The sequence below is a fragment of the Ahaetulla prasina genome, chromosome 1 (genome assembly GCF_028640845.1).
Source record: "Ahaetulla prasina isolate Xishuangbanna chromosome 1, ASM2864084v1, whole genome shotgun sequence".
In the NCBI taxonomy this organism is placed as follows: domain Eukaryota; kingdom Metazoa; phylum Chordata; class Lepidosauria; order Squamata; family Colubridae; genus Ahaetulla; species Ahaetulla prasina.
This window is the reverse complement of record NC_080539.1, coordinates 277,828,982-277,852,952: the sequence shown is the minus strand read 5'-3', so window position 1 is coordinate 277,852,952 and position 23,971 is coordinate 277,828,982. Positions and strand designations below refer to the sequence as shown.

The following is a 23,971-nucleotide window of genomic DNA, read 5'->3' as shown; positions in this document are numbered from 1 at the left end:
CAGATACTGTAACATCATATGTCAGCTTCTGTGAAGACCTATGTGTACCTACAAGGAACTTGCGAATACACAGTAATAACAAACCTTGGTTTACACCTAAACTTAAGCAGCTACGACATTCCAAAGAGGAAGCCTACAGAAAAGGTGATAAAATGCTGTACAATCAGGCCAGAAATGCACTAACAAGGAGATAAGAGCAGCAAAAGAAGCTACTCTGAAAAGCTAAAGAATCAATTTTCAGCAAATGAACCAGCAAACATGTGGAAAACTCTTAAAAATATCACGGCTATGGCAAACCTCCTTCCCAGGCTGAAGGTAATCAACAACTGGCAGATGACCTGAATGAGTTTTACTGCAGGTTTGAAAGGAAACTACTGCCACCTATCTCCACAACCCCATCTCAGACACACCAACAACAGCCAAGCCTCCTACAACTGACCCCATTTCATTGGGTTCACAACCCCTAGTGATCACAGAAAAGGAAGTGCAGGACCTATTTCACAGACAAAAGCCAGGAAAAGCTCCAGGCCCAGACAAGATAACTCCTTCTTGCTTAAAAGTCTGTGCTGACCAATTGGCCCCATCTTCACCCATATTTTCAATAAATCACTAGAGATGTGCTATGTTCCTTCTTGCTTCAAACGCTCTACCATCATCCCAGTGCCGAAGAAGCCCACCATCAAGGAACTGAATGACTACAGACCAGTTGCTCTAACATCTGTAGTCATGAAAACCTTTGAAAGGCTAGTGCTTTCCTACCTGAAAACCATCACGAATCCGCTCTTAGACCCCTTGCAATTTGCATACCGAGCAAATAGATCAACAGATGATGCTGTTAATATGGCTCTGCACTACATCCTACAACATCTTGAGTCTCCAAAGACCTATGCAAGGGTCCTTTTGTAGACTTTAGTTCAGCATTCAATACCATCATTCCAGACATTCTTCTAACTAAGCTAAACCAGCTACAGGTACGGAACAGACTTGTAAGTGGATCACAAGCTTCCTAACAAACAGGAAGCAGCAGGTGAAGCTAAGCAAGATCACATCAAATACCTGTACAATTAGCACAGGGCCCCCAAGGCTGTGTGCTCTCCCACTTCTCTTCTCTCTGTATACCAATGACTGCATCTCCAATGATCCATTTGTTAAGCTACTGAAGTTCGCAGATGACACAACAGTGATTGGTCTCATTCGAGACAATGACGAATCCGCATATAGGCGAGAGGTCAACGACTAGCCTTGTGGTGCAACCAAAACAATCTGGAACTGAACACACTCAAAACCGTAGAAATGGTGGTAGACTTTAGGAAAAACCCTTCCATACTTCCACCTCTCACAATACTTGACAACACAGTATCAACAGTAGAAACCTTCAAATTTCTGGGTTCTATCATATGCAAGATCTCAAATGGACAGCTAACATCAAAACATCATTAAAAAGGACAACAAAGAATGTTCTTTCTGCGCCAACTCAGTAAGCCCAAACTGCCCAAGGAGCTGCTGATCCAATTCTACAGAGGAATTATTGAGTCTGTCATTTGCACCTCTATAACTGTCTGGTTCGGTTCTGCAACCCAACAAGAAAAACACAGACTTCAGAGGATAATTAGAACTGCAGAAAACATAATTGCTACCAACTTGCCTTCCATTGAGGACCTGTATACTGCACGAATCAAGAAGAGGGCCGTGAAAATATTTGCAGATCCCTCGCATCCTGGACATAAACTGTTTCAACTCCTACCCTCAAAGCAGCTATAGAGCACTGCACACCAGAACAACTAGACACAAGAACAGTTTTTTCCCGAAGGCCATCACTCTGCTAAACAAATAATTCCCTCAACACTGTCAGACTATTTACTGAATCTGCACTACTATTAATCGTTTCATAGTTCCCATCACCAATCTCTTTCCACTTATGACTGTATGACTATAACTTGTTGCTGGCAATCCTTATGATTTATATTGATATATTGATCATCAATTGTGTTGTAAATGTTGTACCTTGATGAACGTATCTTTTCTTTTATGTACACTGAGAGCATATGCACCAAGACAAATTCCTTGTGTGTCCAATCACACTTGGCCAATAAAATTCTATTCTATTCTATTCAAAAGTTTTAAAAAATTAAAATTCAGTTGTACCCGAATGACTCAATGTTTTGCAAGAATAATCCTCACAATGACAAAGATTGAATAGCTTTAAAGGAGTAAAATGAGAGCTTAGTAAAATAGCATTTTATTTTAAATCATAAATGAAGCCTATTTTGAATGTTCACAAAATGAAAACAAAATGCAATAATCTTCTGGCCTAATGACATAAAGAGCAAGAATTTTCACTGTGATCTTTTATGTTATTTTAGTGTATTATAATTGTATTGATTTTCATTACATATTGAGTTATTGTTTTAAATTTGAGTAAAATGTACCTTACTAATGATTCTGGATAATGAGACATACAAATAAATTAAATACATAATAAAATAAATAATATAGGAGAACAGGCTCAGTGAATATGGCTATTACCCATTTTCTTGTTAAAAAAAATATGTTTATCTATTGTGAAGCTCTTACATATTCATTCAATGCCAGCATTCTGTCTTTAAACATAACCAAAAGAATGAAAGAAATCTGACTGGGCAGAAGCTGAATGGAGCTCTTTAGGTGCACGATTTCTACTCCAGTTTATATTCCCCGATTTTCCGGGGAGGGCTGTTTTCAGCAGCCGCATTCCATCATAAAAGTCTTCCTGATCCATTCAACCTTGTTAGCATCAGTAGAGTCTGACAACTTATCAACTTATTGCATTCCACTGCAGGACTGCTTGGCAGCTTGGAAGTTATTGTAAGGTCATGAACTCCACATATTGCTCTTTTACATAAGCATTTTCTCCATTCTGAAACTTAACTCCCATTCACCCTATTGATGCTAAACAAATATAAATGACACTATTTGAATAAAATAGGCAAGTGCTTCCCTTTGCATAGAACAGAGTCAATAGAAGCCCTGAACAAATAGAAATCTGTTCACGTAACAAAAGCTTTTATGATGGCTCTCCTCTCTCCTTGCCATGGTTCTAATTTCCCAAATATGTGTCTTAAGGGTTAAAGGTGTTTTTAGAATGGTGTATGGTAAGGCCAACATAGTTAGTGCAGGAAGATTGAGGAAAAGAATTAGTAAGAGCTGTTCAGTGTAAGAATGTGCTTCTCCCGATGCTAATGTCTCTAAAACCAAGCAATTTATATAGGGGTAAAAGTACATTAAATTTTAGGCATGCAGGGCCTACAGAACAGTGGTGGGTTTCAAAATTTTTTACTACCGGTTTGGTGGGCATGGTGTGGCTTGGTGGGCATGGCAGGGAAAAGATATTGTAAAATCTCCATTCCCACCCCACTCCAGGGAAAGGTTACTGCAAACTCCCCATTTTCTCCCGATCAGCTGGGACTTGGGAGGCAGAGAATAGATGGGGTGGGGCCAGTCAGAATTTTTACTACCAGTTCTCCGAACTACTCAAAATTTCTGCTACCGGTTGTCCAGAACTGGTCAGAACCTGCTGAAACCCACCTCTGCTACAGAAAAGGGTTTTGTTGATCTTCTTTGAAAGAATATTTCTTCTTGGGGTTTTTGAGAAGCTAGGTAAATTTATTTTTAGTATTACCTTGCTAACAAAAGAGTTTTAAACTAAGTAACTGCAGGGATTTTCACAAAATAATCTGTAAAATCATCCGATAGCCATTCTTCAGTGTGCATATACTTTTCTCCACAATGTTCTCATTGCGCTGCTATACAACACTTAAACAAACCAATTTGTTCTTCATATCATGTTTTTGGTTACATTCTAAACCATTGAAGATGTTCTTATGATTTTTATCCTGCTTGTAGAACTGATCTCCTTAGCCTTTCCTGTCATGAGCAGAATCTCAAAGCAACTAAAATTATTGTGCATTGTAAATCTTGCAGTGATCTATAAACCCAAGCACCAGATTTCTTCTATTACTTGAGCTCCCACCATAACATTTTCTTGTGTGCTTTGCACGTTGGTGATATCTGTGTCCAAAGTATGAGTCTATTTTCTTCTTAATCCATCTTGGTGGTCAAGAACAATATGTCTCCCTTTTACTAAATCTATGAAAGACTCAAAAATTCTGCTGGTTGTTCAGGTTAAGTTAAAAAAAAAATACATAGCTTGACATGTAAATAACAGGTGATCCACTTTCGAGGAAGAGATGGAAACATTTCTGATCTGCTGTTTATCTTCTTGTCTGTGGAGATTTTCGGTCATCCAGGTCATGGTTGTCCACAGGTGCTCTTTTTAAAAAGGTAACTGGAGTTTGTTTTTTCAAGAAAAAAACAAAGTCCAATTGCTTTTTGAGAAAAGCCTTTGGGATGTTTATCCTCTTAACATCTCAATTTTTTCCATAGTTCTAGAACAATGATCTTATTTTTTCCCCTTGTCTTTCTCTGTTATACATCTCATTTATAGTCAAAGCTGGTCATTATTACCATGTATACCATGTTTGCACACCTTCAGAATTTACTACTCTCACTGTAGAGTCCCCAGTTTAAATGAAATGTTATAAAGGGTGTGACTACTAAGGACCATTTCTTTGAAACCCAGGTACAATATTTGTTTTCTCTACCCAAGTTCAAAAAAGCAAAGCATACAGCACAATGAAAAACAAGGAATGTCATATTAAAAATAATAAAAACTAGAATAAGATATGATTGGGCTCCACTGAAATCAGTGCAAGATACAAACATACTATAAATAAAGCGAGGAACAACTCCTGAAAGGAAATTAACTGGAGCATATATTGCTCTTGCTTGATAATAGTAATTATGTTCTGAGAGTGTTGCCAGCTGCAAATATGTAAGAATTAGGTGGCAAGAATATCAAGTGTTTTGTGTGCCTTTTTTTATTTTTAGGTCTTGATGTTAGAAATCACTGGTCTGTAATAACTTAAATATAAATTATGAATTCATGGTGACAGATTGATCCATAGAAACTGCTATTTTGTAACAAGAATGAGAACTAAACAGTCATTGAAGTGGATTTTTGTAGTGATATAACTCTGTGAAAACAATTTACTAGTCTCATAGCACAGGCTCTAAAATGCAAATACAGAAACGGTGATTTATGTTATTGTAATGTAATATATTTGTACATCTCTTTTCCACTATAGTTCAAGGAGCATGACTGAAATAAATGATTATGAAATGAATCAATGTTGGTTGACCAGTGCCTTTATGTTTCCTAGTTCCATTTTAATGCCTTGTAGGAAGCTTTATGTATATGCTTTGCTTTTTAAGTAGGCTATCACTTTGCAAGCCAATGATTTTATAGATCAGGGAGGAAATATTCTAAGAAGCTTTAGCCAAATATATAGTCAGATATAATTATTTAGCCAGCTTGTAAATTTACTACTATATTTTGACAGTATTATCCTCTCTAATAATTTCTACATTTCTTTTGAATTCCCTCATCATTACCCTAAGAAACTGCTTTTCCAGAAGCATAAATATGTTGCTGCTTCTCAACATTATTCTCAGATGTGACAAATCATCCTGGGATTATTATTAATTTTTGCTTCTTTAAAGTCATAAAAAAGATGAAATATGAGAGGGTAATTTCCATATCTCTTTGTCTTCAGCTTTGCTGTTCCTAAAACAGCATGAATGTTTCTCACTTATTCATTTAAAAGCTTTTTTACAGCCACCCTTCTTATGTGGTATAATCCTTGGTGACTCAGAAGCAACAATACAAGCATAAAAATCAATACAAAAAACTAATGGTAAATTTATATTTTATAATTAGTTATTGCACTACAACCATTGGATAATAATTGAAATTATTTAAGGCGGCTTCAAATTTTAAAATATGGATACTTCAATGCATATGCAGTATCGTCTCCATTTTCTCCAAAAACACATTAAACAGAATGGAAATTATAACAGAATATGAGATATTAAGGGAAAACAGCAGACTGGGGTTTTGCACTAGATTCCTTCATATCCACTAAGCAAACGTTTTGCCCTTTTACCCTTTCTCAGCCTACTACTTACATGAAATGTCCATCCTCCACATAACCTTGCCCCCCAGAATCATTTATCTCAGCTGCTATTCCTTTTTATGTTCTATAGTTCTATGCTTTAAAAAGAGACAAAACTTCCCCCACTTAGTCAAATTGTGTCATAGTGCTTTTTTTTTTAAAAAAAAATACTAAGTACAAAGGCAAGGAGAAACTTTTTTAAACAGTTCAAATATTGGATCTAGCATCAGATCTTAATCAGAAAAGGTGTCTTGTGGTTTACATATATAAGAAATGTCCTTTAAGACAATGAAATTTTGATTGATATTTAATTTTCTGTAATAGCAGTCAATGCTATTATTATTTAAACGTTGGTAAATACGTTTTAGTGATAATGACTGCTGTAAACGATCACTAGGGAAAACCCAGAGTCATTATTTTATGCCTTCATTTGTCAAGAGAGGTAAATATCAAAACCTTCCCTGGTATGGGTGCTTCTTGCACGTCTTTAGTTTCATTGGCCCCAGCACTGGAAGGAAGAAGCAGGAAAGTTTCTTCTTTTTCTTCCTACATTCTACATTCCTACATTTTCTTCCTACATGTACATACCAATGTTCTTCTATATTACATGAACGAGAATGATTTAGCAGATCTCTGGAAAAAGTTTCAGGGCCGGAGCTCCCACTACAAAACAAGGCCCAGATTTACACTCCACATTTGTAAAGTACAAGCCCTTCTTTTTCTACCTTTATTGTACTTAAATGGATCTTGCTTCCAGAAAAGTACCTGCAAGAAGGCAGAGGAAGCTTTAGTAAGTTAGTGAAACTTTTTCTAAAATAGTATTGGAGGCACAAAGCAAAGTACCTTATTTTATGTCAAAGCAAATGAAGGCTTCAGTGTGACAAGCTTCCATCTTTTAAAACAATACATCCGCACCCAAATGTTGACTTTTTGTTTCAGCAATGACTTGTTTTCAAATAGATTTAAAAACGAAAGGGGAAAAAAAAGCCTGACTAGGTGGCTCAGTGGCTAAGACACTGAGTTTGTCGATCAGAAAAGTCAGCAGTTCGAATCCCTAATAGAGGTCTCCTGCGTGAGCAGTGGGTTGGACTAGATGACCTCCAAGGTACCCTACAGCTCTGTTACTGTTATATATAAATACCTGTATTACAATCAAGCCGGAATTGACTAAATGAAAAAGGGGGAAAGGGCAGGGTTTTTTTTTCCCTCCGATCAACGTGTCCGATCCCCAAGCTTAAAGCAGAAAGCACAAAAATGGCTTTCGATCCTGGGAGAGAGTAAGGCTTGCTTTTTAGCTAATGATAAATTTGATGGAAAACCACTGCTTATTAATTCACGAACTTGAGAGCAGAGTTTTTGAACCTGTGTAACATCTCCTAACCGCGGAGGGGGGGGGGGATCGAGCGGCCGCAACTCTCCGAGCCGCAATGAAGATTTGACGGTTTTAAAACGAGGCTTGTTTCCCTATTTCACCATTTTAAAAAAAAACCGTTCAAAAACTTGTTTATTAGAGGCAAAATAATATTAATAATAAAATAAAATAGAAATACTACTACTACCAATATTAATACTAATAATACTACCAATACTAATATAATACTAATACTAATAATAATATTACTACTAATACTACTACTAATAATACTAATAATCGTTCCGTCCCTGCAGCACTTGCGACGGGCAGCCGGCACATCCCTTTACCGAAGTGCCGGAAAAACCAGCTTGAGCGCAATCGCGAGCTCAACTACCCAAGAAACTGGAAGCACCAGGCGGGCCTGCCGAAGGTTAGAAGCGCGCTGAGGAACGCCGATTGGAGGAGGGCATCTATGCCCCGGAAACGGAAATGACGTCCCCAGAATGGCGCGGCCTTTTCCGCCCGGAGCGTGTGGTACAGGCGAGGTGTGGGGGTTGCCGTGGCCATGAGCGTGCCGGCTTTTATCGATATCACGGAGGAAGATCAGGTCGGGATCCGGGGCGGTTGCTTTCTCTCCTGAGGCAGTTGGTGCCTTCCATTTTCCATATCCCCTCTCCCCTTCCTTATTCCCCAATCCTTAGGAATGATTGCCTATGGAGTCATCCAGGTCATGGTTTGTCCCAAAAGGTGCTTTTTTTCAAGAGGCAACTGGACTTCGTTTTGTTTTTTGCCATGGAGACGTTTCGCTTCTCATCCAAGAAGAACTGAAGAAGCTTCTTGGATGAGAAGCGAAACGTCTTCAAGGATAAAACAAAGCAAGTCCAGTTTGGGGTGGGGGAAACACCTTTGGGATTTATGAATGGATGTAAGACAGGACTGCAGCTCCGGCTGGCTCGTGGCAGGCAGGCAGGGATATTTTGCTGATAGCTCGCAGCAGGACCTGTCTGTCTACCTGCAGACCTATCCCGCTTGAGGATAACCCCTGGTTTAAGTTGTCTTTTCTCCTGGATCTGCTCATCCCTCCCCTTCTTACTTCACATCCAGCTGCCTTTCCCCCCCCCCCCCCCAGAGGTGCAGTACCAGTTTGGCAAAATCGGTCTGCCTGCTCTGGCAATGCTTCATTGATCAGGAATTATGTGACTATGGCTTCGCTTGCAGTCCAGGGTCTGTTTACCCCTATTATCACTTCACCCCTCTAAGGCTTAGGACTGATGCTAAGAAGAAAGTCCTAAATGGTTTTTGGGCCCTAGGATTTTTGTTTTCAGTATCGGAGCTGAACGCAAAATTCACTTCTGCTTAACCATTTGCTGTCCTTTCATGTCCATAGGGAAAGATAAATAAAGTTGGTGCTGTTAAAAACAACTGAAAATTCAAAAGGCCTTGAGGAGTTCTTCCCAGTTATCAGTAACTAGATCCTGGTTTGCATCATTCTTACCTTCTGGTATTCCTGGTCAGGCATTTGAGCCCTTATGATTTTCTGACTGGGGATGCTAAAATGGAATCAGTTATGATTGTGGCTATTGTATCCTGAAATAATAGTTATATACTATTTTGTATACCTGAGATAATATGATACAGGTTAAAAAAAACTAAATGTCAAATGTCATGTGTAGCTTAAAATTACTTGAGTGGAAAATTTTCATGAAACCATCGAGTATTTATTCATATATAGGTTGTGCATAGTACCAACAACATTACTATTCTTATATATTAAACTGATCAGTTGATCAGTTTGTTCTCCAGCCTTGCTGACTTTAATTGATAATTTTGACTATTTCAATTCTTTATGGCAAAATTTAAGTTCCAGTTACACTACTCTATGTATTGTAACAAATTATATTTTATATTAACCAAATAATGATTATAATTGTTAAGTTTTCTAGAGCTGCTGAGCATGTGCAGTTTTCACAGGCAATGTTCTTCTTTAAAAGGCTGCAGAACTTAGAGCCTATCTCAAATCCAAGGGAGCAGAGATCTCTGAAGAGAATTCAGAAGGTGGACTTCATATTGATTTAGCTCAGATTATTGAAGCATGTGATGTGTGCCTAAAAGACGATGACAAAGGTTTGTACAATACAGATGCTTTGGTAAATGTTTCAAAAATGAAAGAAATAGAAATCATGTAAAGATCAGGAACACTAAAAATTAATTGTATTTTCCATATAGTTTTTAGCCTAGATTGGACATATAAATGAACTTAACTCACTGGTGGCTAACTTACAGTGGGAATTGAATAGAAGCCGAACCACATGTATTTTCCTGTATCATGAGTATCTAAGGATTACCGTTTACATGGGGGGAGGAGGTGCATGGAGATTTAAAGCTGCATTACATTTACAGGCATGATTAGGTTTGGGAGAGATTTTCTGGACTATCAGGAAGTTTAGGATTAGTGGGTGTTATAGTTCTGACTCTTTCTGGAAGATCACTTCTTGAACAATGGTGCTGACAAACTTTTGTTCTTTTCTCTAATCAAGATCAGAAAGTATCAGATCATAACCTAATGTGATTAGCCTATACAGGCCAAGCCACCTAAATTATATATGAGGGTATCAGATTTATGTGAGGCTATTAAATTTATTTGCTCATTCTAGTGTCAGAGATTAATCAAGGAATACTTGATTACATATCTGCAAGACAAGAACTTTTTTCTAATTAATGCAAACTTTTGTTTTCCATATAGATGTTGAAAGTGTGATGAACAGTGTAGTATCTTTGCTTCTTATTCTGGAACCTGACAAGCAAGAGGCTTTGATTGAAAGTCTGTGTGAGAAACTAGTCAAATTCCGGGAAGGTGAACGGCCTTCACTCAGGCTTCAGCTGTAAGTGTCTTGTTTGGGAGAAAATTGTATGTTTTTCATTACATAAAGAACAATTATCTCTGGTAAAAGAAATCTGGACATCTTGTAAGACTCTACAACCCTTTTTCACATTTCTGCGTATGAGTAGCAAAATGGGAATAATATTCTATAAGGGTCAAAAAAATTCTTGAGTATCGCAGAATTCAGCGTATTGGTAAAATGCTTGCTTTTAATAAACTTAAAAATTTGGTGAAGTAGATTGTCCATTATTGTTTAGGTTGAGTAATCTCTTCCATGGGATGGATAAAAATACTCCTGCAAGGTATACAGTCTACTGCAGCCTTCTTAAAGTAGCTTCCACGTGTGGTGCTGTACAGTACATTCCAACTGAACTGGAACAGGTAAGCAATTGGACCTAAGAGGTGAGGGCAGGTTAACCAAGTACAAAATTACCAATTAAAATATAATTTCTAAAATTATTCTTTAAAAATGCAGTAATTTGTATCCAGAGATCATTCTCAGGAGCAGGATCATATGCTGAGAAAACTGTTCGGGCAGTTCATCTTCCTGAAGATGGGGAGTAAATAAGATTTTTATCAACTTCACCATCTTCCAGTGTTCCACTGATGCTTTTAAAACAAATTTGAGAGGATTAATGGACTCCGGCACATTGGCAGTGGGGGATTAGAACAGGTTTGATTTGATTTAAATCAAGTCAATTTAAAGCATTAGTAAAAAGGCTTGATTTAAATCAACTCGATTTAAATCTTAATTTTTAAAGAGCAGTCATCTCTGTCCCGCTGCAGCTCCTTCTCTGACCAATTGTTGATTTACCGATAGTCCCAATATTGCAGAATATACAGCTTCATGCTACATAACTAAGCTCCATTTCGTGCTGAATAAATTAAATTATTAATGTATCTTAAATAGAAAACTATATTTAGATACATTTTTACTCCAAAAGCATTTTATTAAAATAAATTTGATAAAAATCAAAAAAATCCAATTTAAATAAAAAAAAATCTGATTTTTTATTTTTTAAAAAAATCATTGATATTTATCCGCCCTGGATTAGAATTTAAGGTTGCTATATTTTTTGCCATTGGGTCAGATACCTTCCAAATAAATCCAATCCACTTCTTGGTACTATGTTGGATACAGATATTTTTCAATTGGAGTTTGGTTTCCTGCTTTCAAATAAATTATGTGTGGTATTTCTGGAAGAGTAAGTATAACATTGTACTGATCCTCTCTTAATGGTCATGTGTTCAGCAACTGTTCGAAATTATGACTGCACTGAACAAAGGGTACTTATGACAGGTCTTCTTAGTTGTGACTATCATAGCATCCTTGTAATCATGTGATCGTTTGGGCAACTGGCTTGTAGTGAATGACATTGCAGCATGCTGTGGTCATTTGATTGTCATTTGTGACTTTCACTGCCAAACAAAATCAGTGGGAAAGCTGGCCAGAGGTTGCAAATGCCAATCACATGACTGTGGGATGCTGTGACCATGCAGGATTCCCCTAACAATGGCTGGGCCTGCTTGAACCACTGTCATAAGTCATACGACATCACATTATTACTGTTACTTAATGATGGAACTCCCAGTCCCAATTATCATTGGTAAGAAAGGACTATCTGAAGCTAATATCTAATATCCCAGATTTGACATTCTTATACCTTATTTTAGAAATGTTTTCATTTCAAAAGCCAAACCATTGAATGCTGTTGCTCAACAGTAAAAACATACTTTTCGTCTTAAATATTTTATATAGGTTCGAAAATGGATTTCAGATTGGAATCTTAATACAGAGAAAAAGCACACTGTTCTTCGACTGCTATATGATGTATTAGTGGACTGCAAGAAGAGGTACGAAAAACTGCATTTATATCAATTTTTAAAATTATAGGTTGAATCCACAGTTAAACATATGTAAACTTTGGTACTGAAATTTACCTTTGTCATGACTAATTTGGTTTCTGTAGAATTCATTGAGTCTCTCATACACATGTTTTATTATATTTGGGACATCTTGGGATTTCTTCCATTTGGGACAGATCTCTTCCGGGAAGTGCTAAATCCATCCCAGAATGACATAGTGTAGGAAAATATTCAGCAGGACACAGAGAGGGGGATCAGAGAGGAATGCTGTGGATCATTGTTCTGATAAAGGCCTAGTCATAGGATTGACTCCAAACTGCTTTAACTTCTTCATTTAAAGAGATTGATTGAGTCAATTTGAATGTTCAGGAAATATGGTTGTTAAAAACAGATGGGTAGGATTGAGGGGCAGATAACAGAAGAGTTGAAAGTAATTTTATCACTAATGATGAATTCAAACGTTAGATTGCAAGATTAGATTAGGCTTTCAGGATTAGAATAAATGGTAATTTCCACATACCATCTATTGGTTAAGCAACAAGAAAATTTCCTCATTTTGGCCCCTTCTAACCTTTATTTCCTTAAGGGAAAAGTCAAAGAGGAAGAAATCTGGATTTGATTTTGGATTTTCTTGCTCATAGATGATTGATAGATTAAATATTCTTTGCTTCCCCATTCCTAAAGTGATACTGGAGTTATTTATGCTGAATTAATGGGAGTATGCATTAATAGTCATCGTGTGGTACTGAGTGATCATATTTTTCTGTTGCTGGTTTTTTTCTATTTACATGATGGTGCTAATGGTTTTCCTTTTCTCACTGTGAAAGAGAATTTCCAATAAATTTATGCAACGTAAGATCCATTCATGTTCTTTTGAAGAAAATATTTAGTGAGCCTTTTCTTCAAAGCAACTTTGATGATAATAGTGATTGATTGCTACAAGATCTGAAAATAGATTCTTGAGTAAGAGTCTCTAGGGATATTAAAATATTGAAGAGCAATTCAACATGATGAAAGCAGACTTCCCCTCTATAACACACTCTAGGGGCACATGTGGAAATTCATTCTGCTGGATTTTTGGATGTTTCCCCTTGCCGAGTTTAGAGGATTGATGGATGGATGGATAGATAAATAATACATTTTGACTTAGCAATTCTATCTTGGATTGCCCCCCCCCCCAAAAAAAAGAACAAGTTAATGCAGAAAAATGGCTGTTAGCCTTGCAGTCTCAGTCAATCAAATATAAATTGAAGTTAGATCAAATTATATTTGAAAATTTATGAAGGTTTATCATTAAAACTTCAGGCTCAAGAGATCATTCATAGTACTTACATTTTAAGATATGAGAAGTTTCAAAATCTTCCAAAGGTATCACCTAGCACTGCCAGTTTTATGAACAACCTCTCTGACATTTTGAGGAATGACACCTGGCACAGCATCGCCCCTGAAGTCCATATGGCCCTGATAATATTGTGTTATTATAAAGGCTTAAAGGCCTAGACTTTTCAGCAGACCATGGGGGGTGGGGGTGGGTTTATAATACTACTCTATAAATACTCTACTGTTTTTGTGGCTCTTGTATGATTTTCTTATCTTTTCTGCCCCTCCAAAAAGGAACTGAAAAGATTTAAGCAACATTAGCATTTATTTTGCTTAACAATTATATAAAGATGTCTTTTAGCATTTTCTATCTAAAAGGGCTTCCTACAACCAGTTTAAGATTACTGTATAAAATTACTTTATTAATTACTGTAAAAAGTTAACCACTTTAAGAGGAAAATTGAGACTGAATAACTTCACGATGCTTCTTTATCCTTATACTTCTACACCATAATTGTAACTTTCCATGCGCTTTGCATTAGAATAATAATTTTATAATGCCTCTATGAAATGATTTTCAAAAGAACTGTTTGTTTGTTTTTTCAGCAGTGACAGTGCAGCAAAAGTCATGGTAGAATTACTTGGAAGTTACACAGAAGATAATGCATCTCAGGCTAGAGTTGATGCTCACAGGTAATGTAATGTAATATAAAATCATGAGTTTTTCATGTAGGATTTTGTTCAGGAATAACTGTTTACTTCCTCTGTCTTTGTAAAACTATTAAATATATGGCAAAAAGAGATGCAGCTAAAACAGTCTGAATGGAAAAAGGACATAAGTACACATGTGTAAAAAAGGCAGAGGTCTTATTATTACTACTATTTTAATAATGCAGATTTTAGGCATGTAGAATGTAGGCAATAGGAAATATTTTTTACAAAGGTATATAATCTTCCAAAACATGGAAGAGTATTTCAGTTTAAGTACAATTCATTTCTTGATTAATGGTATTGAGTTTCTTGCAAAAAAAAGCTAAAATAAAACTCAAGATCTGTCTACTTTAGATGCTTTGTACAGAGAAAGTATCATTTTTTTCAGAGAAAACTAATATTTCTTTATAAAAAGCATTGTTTTTCTTCACTGTTCCTTATTTCTTTTTTCTGTTAAGTTGTAGTTTTAGAAAGTTTAGATCTAAGAGCACAGATTGTAATCTTTAAATTATTACAGAAATGTGTTCTGCTAAATAATAAGATAAAGTAATCCAATAATAGCATAAAATTGTCTATGTCCATTTTGCTTTCTGTTTAGGTGTATTGTCCGTGCATTAAAGGATCCAAATACCTTTCTTTTTGATCATCTTCTTACTTTAAAGCCAGTCAAATTTTTGGAAGGAGAACTTATCCATGATGTAAGTATTATTAAAAAATATAAAACTGGTATAATACAACATGAGCTATTCTAGTAAAGTGATTTATGTCCACTTTCTTAGGAATTCTATCAATTTTAATGGTTGTGATAAATTACATCCCATTGTGTGTTGTAAACAAGCAAGAATGTTATAATTATCATTGGGCATGCATGCTTCTTCCTTCCTGTTTTCAACTTCTCCATGTTTCACAAATCATGGTTAATGTGAATAATACTTAGCTTCAAATAGTCCAACTTTAAGTTACTAAAGAAAGTAACTTGCTTAAATTGATTGTGGATAAGTATAACCAACATTCTCTGAACAAGGAAAACTCACTTAATGAAAGAGAAAACTGAACTTCTTTCTGGACTCAGAAGAAAGAGGAATGTAATAATCTAACTGGTTTATTTCTGCTCATGCATGTCATGCTAAATCTCAACTGGAAAATCTGAGCCCTTTATATGTCCCTTATAAGGGACTTCTGTTTTGTTTTATTTTATTTTATGTATGGGACTTATATAGCTCCTATCTTATACAATAACTCTTGCAACTCAAAGCAGTCTAGAAAACATAGTTAACATAAAGATACCCTTCCCTTCAGGTTCCAGACTAAACATTCTCATAGCTCAATCCATTATCCTAGCCCAATCCTTGGGGGGAGAGCCAGATAGTCATAGCGCTCCAGAAGATTAAAAGGGTAGAAATCCTTCTGATTCCCAGTGGGAGGCTGTTCCAAAGGACTGGGGTGGTCACAGTGAAGATTTATGGTTTTTAGTGCCCTTAAATAAATAATCCCCCCCCCAAAGAAGTCCAGGCAAAAAATGTTCTCTTTAGTGACCTCAAATACATAGCCACCATGATGCCTATAGCGATTTTAAAAGTATCGCTTTTATTTATGTGTGTTTGTATGTGTTGGAGGAATGGACAAATATGATTGCCTCAGGGAGCAACCTCTGAGGCCATTCTCAATCTGTTTTTTTACCTCTCATATCAATATCAAATTCTCATATCGATATCATTTCAGACCTTGTTTTTGAACTTGAAGTTCATATAATTGAATCAATTTTAATTACAACTGCATAGGAGCATTTTGTTCTTATGGTCCATTAAATCAAGGCTGACTATGTGAATAAGTTCTTGAAAACATTTTTGGAAGTGGTTTTTCAAAACTTCTTAGCATTGTGAGAAAGTACCTGACCTAAAATTACTCAGTTAGCTTTCATGCCTAAGGCAGGACTAGAATTAAGTCTCCTGGCTTCTAATCAAGCACCTTTAATTACACCACCAAATATATGAGGCTACCTTACACCAACTCAAGAGAGTTTTGCCTGGTATCATTAATGCTAAACGGGACGTTTAACACATAAGTGGTCATTTTCTGTTGGAATTAAGTTGAAATTTAGTGCATTGTAAAGCACAGAATTGCTTTACAGTGCACTAAATTATTGCATTAACCCCTGATTTAGAAATGTCCTTTAGTTATAGTGGCCATGTAAAATTCTTGAATTATGTATTGAGAAAAACAAAATGTGTGATGTTTGTGTCCAAAGAATATTGTTTGGAACTATTGGATTAAATAAACTTTAATTGTGTTTATTAAGGTAATTTTTGTGTCCTTTCTGCACCTCAAAAAGATCTAGGGAGCTGCACATTATCCACATTTCTGAATGAAATGCTTGTGAAATGCCTATTGAATTAAATTTAGTTTTATTTTCAAACTTATTAGATTTATTGAGAATTTATTTTTCTTTTCTTTTCTTTGGTAGCTTTTGACCATTTTTGTAAGTGCCAAGTTAGCATCCTATGTCCGTTTTTATCAAAACAACAAAGACTTCATTGACTCTCTTGGTAAGAATTTTGTTACTATCGTTCTTTTATTTGTTTCTTAAATCTGTGTTGTTATTATGAAGTTTAACCTATCCCAGCCTGTTCAGGAAAGAGTGATAAAAATGGGATACATCTCTTTATTTTGTAGTAGGCTGTAATAACTCCTGTTTCCCCTCTGTTTTCATTAGTAAGGCCTATAACCCAGCTATCTTCTTGTAATCATATATGTATACTACAGCTAAGATAAGGCTCAGATGTGTCAACGAATAAACTACTTTTAGCTTCCTCACAGGTGTGATTTACCTTTGTTTCTTATTTTTCAATTGCAAAATGTCCCAAAGTGTATCAAAATGAAAATCTGGTTTTATAATTGCTTACTTGGTATTCTCCTGGTGTATCAAATATTAGAATTGGGATGTCAGTTCTGTGCCACATATTACAGTAATAAACTATGCTAAAACCTCCTAAAATATTAGTTAGGATCATTCAGAGTAAACAAGCATATAAAGAAACGAATCTCCCTTTCTATAGAGTAGTCTTTAGATAATTTGAAAACTTTGTAAAGGAACTCAAATTACTTGTCCTAGATCAAAGGTTCCCAAATTCAGATATATTCGGTGTACTGCTACATCACCTAAAAATCCTGGCATTGTTCTTCTGAAGAGAGAAGGTTTAGAACAGTTACACGTTACTATTCACAGGGAGTGGAATTGGTTCCCCAAATGTTCATTGTTTGAATTACTAAGACTTTTTTTTACCACAGTCTTGGAGCTTAGTGCTGGTTACAGGCTTGTACCCCATCTTTTGTGTGCAAACGTTGTTTAAGAAACCATTAAGTGCAGTAAAATTAAATACTTCTAAGTGTTCTTATGCAAGCTTAAGCTTTTTCAAATGTATTAAAACCTATCAAACCACATTCTATCACAGTTAATATGTTTCATAGGATGAAGCTTTGTGATGGAATGTTAATGTCAGCACCCTCTTTATTTATACACCATGGAAAGAAAAGGAGTAGTAATTAACACTTTGACACTCCCCCATTGGTGTGTAATTGACTGTTTCAAAGGAGCACTGGTTCATAAGTAATTGCATGCATGAAAATTACTTTTTCTGTATTGCAGCATTTTAGGACAAGGGTCAGCGACAAAGCAAAAATTGTTCAGTGATGCAGACTTTTATATTACTGCATTACAATTTAGGGATACTAGTAGTGAATAAATATTTTCATAAAATCAGGGTTTAATGTTTTTGTGGGTTTTAGTTTCTAAAATAAATATAATTTGTTTCCATTGGATGAAAAAAATATAATTCTAAAGCAAACACAAAATGGAATGCAGCTGCTTTTGTATCAGTTAATGAATACAGTAGAATTTTTAAAATAATTTTGTACCACATCCACTTGAAGTCATTGGGTGAGACCCACACATTTGCCCTTAACACAGTGCAATTGCCTTTGAGGAGACAAAGTAAAATAGTGACTTTTGCAGATCTGTCCTTCTAGCTATGATCCATTTTTCACCAAAAGTTTGATCTCTCTCCAGAAGCGTTAAAGATGGCAATGAGGGCTCAGGTAGAGAAAATACGGCCCAATGTAATTTCATTTCCTTCCTGTATTAAAAAAAGCCTCTGCTAGATCCATAACTATATAGTAGACTAGGCTCAAATAAGTATACTCATTTTTTCCAAGCAAGTTTAGCTTATTTATTTATACATGAAACTGAACCAGTTGCCTTTATACATAAGTAATAAGAACGGTAGGCTGCATGTGCTCTTTTGAAATATTCAGGGAATTGCACAGAATGCATTTGATACCTCTTTTCTTGTCAATCCATTTAACCCAACTATGATTATTAATTCATCTGGTATGTGAAGAATTCCATAAAGGATTACAATTCTTTTAATATTTCTATTCTTAAAAATTATTCTTCCTCCTCTTTTACCTGCTGATCTCCCCTTGTTTCAAAATTATTAACAAGCCCCATGATGCTATAAAATCTCATCAGGAAAGGCTCCCACAGGTGGCATCTGTTTGTTACAATGCATTGCCTTATTAATGTTGACAGGTTAGGCCAACAGTTGTATTATCTTGTGTCAACTGTGAATCACCCTAACATGTTCACATTTGAATCTCATCATACAGACAAGAGGCAACCTTTTTACTTTTAAAGGGGTAATTAATGCTTCATTTGCATTTGTTAATTAGAGTTAATGCACAACGAATTGATTTTTGGTGCTTGTAGATTTCTATTAAGCCCAGTTAGCTGTAGTTTCTGGAGTACCCAGTTTGGTTGAGTTATGATGATCACATTTTTGTTGAATCTGTGCCAGATAAATAGTCTGCATCATAATTATTGCTAATTAATGCAGCATTATGTCTGGTAGCAATCTGCTTCCTGCTCTTATATTAATATAACAATGTTATTAATTCAAATATAACTATTTGTTGTGCATTTGGATTTGCTTTGGCAATTTCTAAAATATTGTACAGTAGTTTTATATAGTTGCAAATTGAATAAAAAAATTGACATATAAAAGATTGCATCCAGCTATAACTTTCCAATAGTGGAATGGTTTTTCTGTACAATTCTGTACACAAGAAAAATTGATTCCATATTTGGGAGGCCTGGAAAGGAAATTTTATTACATAAGCAGGTCTTCTTTGACACTGAATGAAGCCATAGAAATGTACGTAAATCAGATATTTAAACTTTCAATGCTCAATAACATATATGATTCAGCAAGACGCTTTCCTCTCTCATGTTACACTAACATAAGAAAACACTGAAATCAACTCTTCTTATTGTAGTTCATACCACATTTTAATTGTGTAGGTTTCTTTTTTTTCTTCGGCTTACCAATTGTCAAGCAATTTTCTAACTTCTTTATCTTATGTACCATGTTTCCCCAAAAATAAGACTCTGTCTTATATTTTTTTGAACTCTGAAATAAGTGCTTGGCCTTACTGTCATGCGCTCAAAAGCTAGATTGGGTTTATTATCAAGGGATGTCTTATTTTGGGGAAAACAGGGTATTGCACTAATACATTACCACTGTTTTTTAAAAATATCTCCAACTCTGATTTTCATTTTCTACCCTAATGCAATCTCTTTGCCAACATTTATAATTATTAGCTTTTCGTCTCCTCAGATCAAAAATACCTGCCCTCCCGTTTTTGTTTTGCTTTTTTCCTTATTTTCCCTAATCAAATCTTTTCTTTTTATTTTCTGTAAGATTGCTATATTTCAGTAATTTGATTGGATCTAATCAATGAATAATATTTTCATGGCATAAAAATAATCCTGCAACAGCTCTCAAGGCTACAGATTGACCAAGAGAAAAATAATAGGGGATCCTGTTTTTCCTAACGTTCCTTGAGATTTTTCTTTGCCCTGTGTTTTCAGGAATTTTACTTGGGTCAACAGTGTTTGGCCGGTTTGTATAAGCATTAAATTGGCACTCAAATTGGCAGAGGTGCTCACTGAATTAGAATTCTAAGAATATTATAACTGTTAGAATAGCGCTCACATTTTGTGAGTACTGGTGTGTTGTACTGTGGTGTTTCATGAATGTGCAATTTATGAAAAGAATCTCAGTTATTTAAAAAATGACCTTTTCCTAAATCATATTATAAGAAAATTATTTGTCAGAGTCTGCACACAAGTAATTACTCTTCAGTATTCTCTAACATAGGTCTGTTGCATGAACAGAACATGGCAAAAATGAGGTTGCTTACCTTCATGGGAATGGCAGTAGAAAATAAGGAAATTTCTTTTGACACCATGCAGCAGGAACTTCAGATAGGAGCCGATGATGTGGAAGCATTTGTTATTGATGGTAAGGTAATTTGTTAAACATAATTTGTAGTATAATTCAATTCTGTTGAACATAGATTTTTCAATTGTATAAGTTAAAGCTGAATTTTAAGTGAAATACACAATTATTATAATAGCCAGGCATAGTTTTTGCAATGTTGAATATAATTTTTATTAAATTATTTATTTTATGGCCAAATGTATAGAAATAAAAAATCCACATTGTATTTATTTTAAATAAATTAATGTATAAAACGCTTCCTGGTAGTAATCCTTTCTTCCTGGGTTGAAATAAACCCACATTATTTTTAATACTACAAGGATATTTTTAGAATTTTAAAAGGAATTCATTATGCCTCATTCTGTTTTGTTTTATAGCTGTGAAAACAAAAATGGTGCATTGCAAAATTGATCAAACCCAGAGAAAAGTAGTGGCCAGGTGAGTCCTCAGTCTTTTTCTGTACCAACTTAATGCGGTCCTGATTATAGTACTTATACATCTGTTTAATATTTTAACTAGAAGTAAGATAATTCTTATCCGTTTCCTGTAGTTAAATAGTTGCTATTTATCATAATTTTATTAAAGTTCAGACTGAATGTGATTAGCTTATTTAATGAAAGAGTCCTATTTTCCAGCACATTTCATTTAATGGCCAAACAGTGGCAAGAATACTAATGAGTCCAGTATGATGGTTTTTAACTGAAGGCTGCAGAATCCTGGAGTAGCTGAGGCTTGCTATAAACAATTTAAAAGGTTTTTTTTTTAAATCTAGATTCTTTCTTGTATTTTCTTAGAAAAGTATAACATTTTTGTTACTTTATTATTTTTTACATTTCTTTAGTCACAGCACACATCGGACCTTTGGAAAACAGCAGTGGCAGCAGTTATACGACACCCTGAACTTCTGGAAACAAAATTTGAATCAAGTGAAAAACAGTCTTCTCAGTTTGTCAGATACTTGATTCTTCATTGATAAGTTTATCTCATTGAAAATGGATGACAATAAACCATTCAGCTTAATTCTGTGAATTTCTTTATTGATATACTAAACAACAATTGGATTTTAAGGCATTCATTAAATTGCCTTACAAGCTTGTTTAAATGTACCAGCAGAAGTAATAAATTCAATTTTTATAATCTGAATAATACTTTCTGTGATGTAAAATGTGAAACAAAAAAGTAGCCGGTTGACTTAATAAATAAATAAATCCTCTGACGATGTTACTAGTCTGATAACAAAACATTTGAGAACTAAATGAAAACAAGCTTGGAAAGCAAACCACTGCCAAAATTTAAAACCCGAGCTACAAGTATTTCCTATTATTTCAATAATTATTTTTTTCTAAAATAATAATGTTCTGTAGTATCTAATTATATAAATTATTTCTAAGTTTGGAAAACACAGAAAATTATTAGGATTCTGGACTATTAAAATACAGATTAGCTTGAGAACGGATTTACATTTAGTACCCTCATATTGATTGCACTCATTTCCCTCTAATGATTAGCGGTGAGAAAAAAAAGTTTTAAAAGAAACAATGTATACATATCCCCCCTCCCAAATAGTTGCCCCTTCCGGAATGCAGAGAAAACAAAGATTTTTGAGATTATCAAAGCAGTTCAACTTTTCTCACTTCACAATATTTTATTTTAAGCACTGAATGTAACAAGCATGAAACAAGCCAAGGACATGCATTTAGGAACAATTACATTTCCATTTTTCCTGACATCGCTGCTTTTTCCAAATATTCATATTTTCTCTTTCTGGACTGGCCGAGCTTTTCTAAATACAATAATTTTTCAGTTTTACTGATTTGGGTGTTCATGAGGACATTTTCTGAATTCCCATCTTCAGTGCTGTCTAAGCTCCCTTTTAAAGTAGCTGTACTGACTTCAGAGAGCAGAAGCTGTATTGACTTCATTTGCGGCTGTGATAGAATCTCTGTTGTGGCCTAAAATGTAAGTATACAATATTAGAAATTGTTTTCTATGCCTGATTGTTGAACAGTATATCTAAAGAACAGTCATACATTTTTCTATAAGTATTTTTAGATACTAGGAAAGAATAAGCTGGAATCTCTGATACTTATTTGGGTTTATTGTTCTTTAATATAACTACCTCAGGCATATTCCTGATGCAGCTTATAAAAGATAATTAAACTGACACTTCTGAATTATTTTTGGACCAGAGTTTCAAACAACCTTATATAACATTCAACATTGAGCAAATAAGATAGGTGTAAAATAGCACATACAGCACATGTAAAAAATACGTAAAATATGTACTGTAGGATTAAAACTAAATGATATTTGCCCAGTTTCAGCCACATCAACAGCATTTTCGTTCACCAGCATGAGGTCTTCCTCTACACATTAGAATAACAAAATAACAGTTGGAAGGGACCTTGGAGATCTTCTAGTCCAACCCCACTGCTTAAACAGAAGCCCTTATGGCATTTCAGACAATTGGCTGTCCATTCTTAAAAACTTCCCCACAACTTGAGGCAAGTCATGATTAATTGTTCTCATTGTCAGTAAATTTCTCCTTAATTCCAGGTTGCTTCTCCGGATTAGTTTCCATTCATTGCTTCTTGTTCTGCCTTCAGGTGCTTTGGAGAATAGGTTGACCTCCCTCTTTGTGGCAGCCCCTGAGATATTGGAACATTCCTGTCATGTCACCCCTCGTCCTCCTTTTCATTAAACCAGACATACCCAATTCCTGCAACCATTCTTCATATGTTTTAGCCTCCAGCCCCCTAATCTCAACATCTTTTTTTTATATGGTGGCAACCAAAACTGAAGGCAGTATTGCAGTATAGCAAGGCATTATAAACTGGTATTAACACTTCACATGTTCTTGATTCTGTCCCTCTGTTAATTCAGCCTAGGACTGCATTATGGAGAAATCTAATAATTCTGAGTCTGACAACAGCAGGTGTCAACTATCTCACCATTGCAAATGCCAGGCCAACCCAGCAGAGAAGATATCAAAGCTGTGATTTGACTCCAAAACCCAAGAAGCCTGTACAGCTTGCTTACAGGACAATGTTATGTCAACATTATGTCTTTCATTGAACATTCTTATGTAACTTTTCTTTGGGCTTTAGAATATAAAATGGATAAGCTGAAAGAGATTGTATAGGTTATCTAGTGAAACCCTCCTGCTTAATACTGGGAACCACTGAATCATCTCCAATAGACAGCTACCCAAACCTTGTTTAAAGCATGGAGAAATCCCCCATGTTCCTGGCAGACTGCTTTACTGCTTAACAGCTGATGCCATCAGGAAAGTCCTCCTACCAAATCTGTTCTTGTAACTTCAATACGAACATTTTCTTGTTCTCCCCTCCCCAAAAAAATCATCATCTGCCATTTGCAAAGGAATCCCTTTCAAATATCTATAGACCATGATCATGTCTCCCTGCAGTTTGGAGCTTTTCTGTTTAGCTTT

General features: G+C 35.4%; 1 protein-coding gene across 2 annotated transcripts; it reads left to right on the top strand.

Moving 5' to 3' along the window:
• The first annotated feature begins 7,888 nt into the window (after positions 1-7,888).
• Positions 7,889-21,540, top strand: EIF3M (eukaryotic translation initiation factor 3 subunit M). 2 transcript variants are annotated; one of them, XM_058160717.1, is made up of 11 exons: positions 7,889-8,011; positions 9,396-9,528; positions 10,148-10,286; positions 10,543-10,666; positions 12,045-12,139; positions 14,078-14,164; positions 14,781-14,880; positions 16,647-16,728; positions 20,398-20,541; positions 20,898-20,958; positions 21,362-21,540. In XM_058160717.1, exons 1-11 carry the CDS (start codon positions 7,970-7,972, stop codon positions 21,480-21,482), a joined length of 1,128 nt encoding a protein of 375 aa, XP_058016700.1. In that variant the 5' UTR covers positions 7,889-7,969; the 3' UTR covers positions 21,483-21,540. The 2 variants fall into 2 exon arrangements, with proteins under 2 accessions (XP_058016700.1, XP_058016709.1); XM_058160726.1 differs by having other exon boundaries at positions 7,930-8,048.
• Positions 21,541-23,971: the final 2,431 nt, after the last annotated feature.